Source organism: Rhinoderma darwinii, chromosome 3 (assembly GCF_050947455.1).
Source record: "Rhinoderma darwinii isolate aRhiDar2 chromosome 3, aRhiDar2.hap1, whole genome shotgun sequence".
Taxonomy (NCBI): Eukaryota; Metazoa; Chordata; class Amphibia; order Anura; family Rhinodermatidae; genus Rhinoderma; species Rhinoderma darwinii.
In genome coordinates, this window is record NC_134689.1 from 12890599 (window position 1) to 12896598 (window position 6000).

The 6000-nt window shown below is 42.9% G+C and overlaps 1 protein-coding gene across 2 annotated transcripts in view; it reads left to right on the top strand.

Moving 5' to 3' along the window:
- WNT7B (Wnt family member 7B) overlaps positions 1-5781 on the top strand; it is an 89410-nt gene extending 83629 nt beyond the window's left edge. For both annotated transcript variants that reach the window (XM_075855936.1, XM_075855935.1), the window contains exon 4: positions 4416-5781. In XM_075855936.1, coding sequence (XP_075712051.1) covers positions 4416-4895 — 480 coding nt within the window. In that variant the 3' untranslated portion in view covers positions 4896-5781. The remainder of the gene's footprint in view (positions 1-4415) is intronic.
- The last annotated feature ends 219 nt before the right edge of the window (positions 5782-6000 follow it).

The following is a 6000-nucleotide window of genomic DNA, read 5'->3' on the forward strand; positions in this document are numbered from 1 at the left end:
GCCTGAATAGACCGCAGGCCGGTAATAACGCCTGTATGATTACAATAGAAGGTGTCTGGATATTTGTAAAATGTATAATTATACGGAGCAGCTCACTGAGCTGAATTCTGGATAGAATTCCTGGCATACATGTCATTTTTTATTAGTCGAGGGCTGAGCTCATAATAATGGTGATTGACATGTAGCAGAAGGCTGTTATTTTATGTCTACTAGGCAGATACAAAAGGCAGTGTAAATTCTGCTGCAGTCGACATCTGTTACAGGAATGTGCCCCCCCCCCCCAATGTTCAGGGCAGCCAAAAACAAATAGGCAGGTACAGTAAGACATCGACAGGCAAACCCTGACATATCGCCAAAGTCTCTGCTTCACTTCATGAAATTTAAAGTTGATATTAAAAGGGTTTTCCACTTTGAACTATCCATTTTTGTCAGGATAAGCTGATCCATAGTGATCGCTGTAATCTGTGGAGTAACCCATTAGCAAGTGTTCAATTTCCTTGCAGCACCACCACAGGTGGAATGAAGCATTACATGGTTGAAATCAATGGGCTGTCTATGTAATGCACAGATGTACTAGGTCCTCCAGAGCGAGAGACGCTCTCTGTAGCCACTATCTGCTCTGGCCAATTAATGAAGGTTATGAACGAGGGACTCCCCTCTATGAACGCCTAAAAATTTTGTGTAATTTACAAATATTCAAATTAAATGACAATTAGTTTATTAGATTTTTCCCAAATATATATATGTCCCTCCCATCATGCCACATGCTCCGGTTTCTTATCACCCTAGGAGGAGCTTTCTCAGATCTCACATTGAGTAAACTGCTACGAGGAGTGGGGGAAGGGAAGTGACCTCCTAAAATAACCCCAGATAACACATTGTGATATTGCAATGGGTTATGTCAAATGCTCTGCTACCTCTGACAAACTCAGCTCTGCTACATTTGTATATTTATGTCTGTTTACAAGTATCATGGTGGATTTCCTTGCCTTGCGTTCCTGTTAAGTCTTCACACCTGCTTTGTGTTTCGTTGGTTGCATAATTCTGTATTTGGGCACCGGGAATGCAGTACATCAGCCTTAGGCATGGTGGTTTAGACTGACAATCTGCCTTGTGCATTGGAGGAACGTATGTATCTCTGCATGTGAGGGCTTGATACGTGATTAGTAGATCCGTAGAGGGAGAGGTCACCATAGCTAATGGTTTTTCCATCTTTAATCAGGAGCTCCTGGCAGCCACCACTAAATCTGGTTAACTACTGTATATAGACCTTGGCTCTAGGCCAGAGGTGGGAATTCTGCAGAGGACTAGGTCCTAAGACGCTTGAAGAAAATGAGCCAAACATGGTATTGATATTCCTCAACCAACATCATTTTCTGTGGAATCCAAATGACGAGGCTGCCAAACCCTTGAAAGTATTAGCTTACGGCTTAGAAAAATCATTCTGTACCAGCTTTGTGGTTCCATCCGGGACAAAGGTGCATGAATATTATCTCTACAGGAGCAACAGGGAGCACGCAACATAGGGGAACATGGGTATTTTAGAATTAGGGTCCTGCCTTATTAAAGGGTTCATCCAATTTTGTCCAGCCTTCTCCTATGCCTGCCATTGAAATTAAAGGGGTCGCCATTTCTCCACCGCCATCATTGCACGGGTCCCCTGCTGATCCTCCGTGTGGTGAGGTGTCGCAGTTACGTGATGTCTCATTAGCATGGACTGATGGGAGAACCAGGCAGCAGTGGCAAGGGAACGGGGGTTAATTATATGGCAAAATTGGTATCTTTTGAATTTTAATTGTCCGGTTTCAGCAATTTGATTTTTATTTTTTGCATAATTAAAAGTTATACAATTTTTCAATATACTTTCTGTATTAATTCCCCACAGTTTTCAAGATCTCTGCTTGTTGTTATTCATTAGGGTTATTTATTGTTTTACTTCCAGTGGATAAGATTCTGTCCATGGTCATGTGATGGACACACAGGTGCTGGGATCGTTACAGTTGCAGTATGTGGATCAGAGCTGTGATTTCTATCAATCCCAGCACCTGTGTGTCCATCACATAACCCTGTAACGAGCCGTGCACCTGTGTGTCCATCACATAACCCTGTAACGAGCCGTGCACTTGTGTGTCCATCACATGACCCTGTAACGAGCCGTGCACCTGTGTGTCCATCACATAACCCTGTAACGAGCCGTGCACCTGTGTGTCTATTACATGACCCTGTAACAAGCCGTGCACCTGTGTGTCCATCACATGACCCTGTAATGAGCCGTGCACCTGTGTGTCCATCACATAACCCTGTAAAGAGCCGTGCACCTGTGTGTCTATTACATGACCCTGTAACGAGCCACGCACCTGTTTGTGCATCACATAACCCTGTAACAAGCCGTGCACCTGTGTGTCCATCACATGACCCTGTAATGAGCCGTGCACCTGTGTGTCCATCACATAACCCTGTAACGAGCCGTGCACCTGTGTGTCCATCACATAACCCTGTAACGAGCCGTGCACCTGTGTGTCTATTACATGACCCTGTAACGAGCCCAGCACCCGTGTGTCCATCACATAACCCTGTAACGAGCTGTGCACCTGTGTGTGCATCACATAACCCTGTAACGAGCCGTGCACCTGTGTGTCCATTACATGACCCTTTAACGAGCCCAGCACCTGTGTCCATCACATGACCCTGTAACGAGCCACGCACTTGTGATTCCATCACATGGCTCTGTAACGAGCAGTGCACCTGTGTGTCCAGCACATAAACCTGTAATGAGCCCAGCACCTGTGTGTCTATCACATGACCCTGTAACGAGCCGTGCACCTGTGTCTCCATCACATGGCTCTGTAACGAGCAGTGCACCTGTGTCTCCATCACATGACCATGGACAGAATGTTATCCACTGGAAGTTAACAACATTGGAGGTTCCTACTGAATAACAACGAGCAGAGATCTTGAAAACCGTGAGGAATTAATACAGAAAGTATATAGGAAAATTATATAACTTTTAATAATACAAAAAAATAGCATAAATGTGCTAAAACCAGACAACCCCTGTTAAAACAAAATTAACACCCCCCCCCCCCCGTAATACCCCTTTAAATATTTGTAGGCGGATGCAACTGATTTTAATGGGATGCGTCTACAATGTAATTCGGCATGATCGTTCCCCATCATGGTAAATAAGGGTCCAACAAGTTGGCTGGACAATACAATAAAAAACAGGATCAAAGCTGATTTTTGAGATTAGAGAAAAGGGTCTGCTTTTTATCTGGAAGTAGCGCCATCTCCGTCCATGGGCTGTGTCTGGTATTGCATTCATTTGAATGGGGCTGAGCTGCAATACCAGACACAGCCCATGGACAGGAGTGGCGCTGTTTCTGGGGGGAAAAGAAGAAGCAGACCCTTTTCCTTAATTTCAGAAAAACCCTTTGAGCTGTTTCTCCTGTTTTCCCTTTTCTCCTTCTTAGTGGATCTTAGGAACTCGAATCTCCTAATTTGTGTTGACATAAGACTTGATATAGGGGTACAAAAATATTTTTCAAGGCTGTTGCTCAAATGTGTTTGACTCCTTTAAATATAATTACATTTGAGAGCCTGACCGAGGGACCATTGTTATTTAAAGGGATTGTCTATAACTAGAAAATGATGTCTGATGTCTTCCAGAAACAGCGCCACTCCTGTCCGCGGGCTGTGATTGGTATTACAGCTCAGCTCCATTGAAGTGAAAGGGGCTGAGCTGCATTACCATGCACAACCTGTAGACCGGTGTGGTGCTGTTTTTGGAAGACATCGGCCATGATTTTCTCATCGTAGACAACCCCTTTAAAGTGCAATTCCGGTGACAACTGATACTAAGATTGATAAGAACAACATATATATATTGAAATTATTACAACAGGTTTTACTAAATACCTTTTATTTTGTGGATGTTACCCTCAAAAATGCCCCACAAGGAAGGAACAAAAATGTGATATCCTCCTTACTCTAAGAGGAGCTTTCTTTTGCATTCATACTCGCACCCGGCTAATGGACTTTCTATGAACTGCCTCATAATAGTGGGGGAGGGGAAGTGACAACTACCCTGCGCACATTTATGGTGGTTCACAGAGTTGACCTTAGGGTTGTAATGACAGAAACCAACACCAGGGCACCTGGAACGTGCACCCCCAATCTCACATTAGGCACTGTCTAACTGTACTATTTGGGCACTATATGGTACACCATGGGGATGGGGGGCGGTTAATCGAAGATACGGCACAAGGCACCATACAACCTAATGCCATGTCACTGCTCGACCCAATTCAGTTTTCGGCTTGAGTGGAATGCGGCACTCTATCGGCACTCATATAATACTGCGGAGAAGACTATATGGATATCATCTATAACATATGTTGTTTTTCCCCCCCAACCAGGTATTAGAAGAACAGATGAAGCTGGAATGTAAATGTCACGGTGTCTCTGGTTCCTGCACCACCAAAACCTGTTGGAACACTTTGCCAAAATTCCGGGATATTGGATTTATTTTAAGAGAGAAGTACAATGATGCCGTACATGTGGAAGTGGTACGGGCACACCGGCTACGCCATCCCACTTTCCTCACAATCAAAAAAGTCAAAAATTACCAGAAGCCCATGGATACGGATCTGGTATACATTGACCGCTCTCCAAACTACTGCGAGGAAGACAGCAACACGGGGAGTGTGGGGACTCAGGGCCGTCTCTGTAACCGCACCTCCCCGCACGTAGACGGTTGTGACCTCATGTGTTGCGGTCGTGGATACAACACCCACCAGTACACCAAAGTGTGGCAGTGCAACTGTAAATTTCACTGGTGTTGTTTTGTCAAATGCAACACATGCAGCGAAAGGACAGAAGTTTTTACCTGCAAATAGAGCACGACGGTGCCCATCCCACCGCGTTACAGGACCACTATGGCGCCATTTTGCACACATAATTTTCTTTATTAAGAAAATTAGACCCTTTTGTTACAGGCAGGGAGGGAATGCTTCGTTCATTGCGGATTTCCCAGTCTACCGGGAGCCTTGCACCTTTTCACGCTGGAGGGGGTTATTGTAGATATTTTTTTAAATTATACATATTACAAAAAGTCTAAAGGAAACGGGAGAGAAAAAGAGAGAGAGAGAGAACGACGTTCTATTATGGGACTGTAGGACTGCTAAGGGACCAAACGGAATAAACTATAATACAAATCTCAACTATTAGCTAAATACGTTCAATTTGTATCACCCGCCAGTCACACTGGAATTATTCTAATGAACATAAAATTTTATAATTATTAATTTATGTTTTTAATAGTATGAACAAATTCTGAGCACTAACGGGTAGCTTGTGTCTTAATTCCCTACTAAATGTTAAACTTATAGTTGTCTGACTTACAATGAATCTTGTATATGTTTTTTTTTCTATTTTCTGTGCTACTGAGGGGGTCCTAAACTTTTTTTTTTAATTTTAATTTTTTTAATTTATTTTTTTATTGTGTTACGGAGCAGGATAGACTAGTTGTATCAGCCCTGCTGGATGACTGCAGATAGCACAAGTGTCGATCAATACACAGGAGCTTGGTTTCAGCAAATTGATAGATTAATGTTATTGATTAGATATTACAACATCCTTATCCCTCACCGTGACTCATTCGTCTGTCCAAATGAGACCTCAGCTGTTGCAGGACTTTAAGCACACCATGAATGGTATATTAAACCAACTACCTACGTACTGTATGATGTTCAGTATTTGTTCAATAAATGTTTATTTTCTAGATATTTGTATTTTCGGGCTGAATTTTGCCTTTAATTTACGGAAACAAAAACTGAATTTAGAAAGGAATAGAATTTTTTTTAAAAATCTGGGCAATTAAAAAAAAACAAACATAAAACCTGGCACCGGGTATTGTAGCTGGTCTATTATAACACAGCTGACTTCTATGCCAAAAGCCTAGTGGGCATTGGAAAAAACAAATTGCCCAACATCTCAACTTTG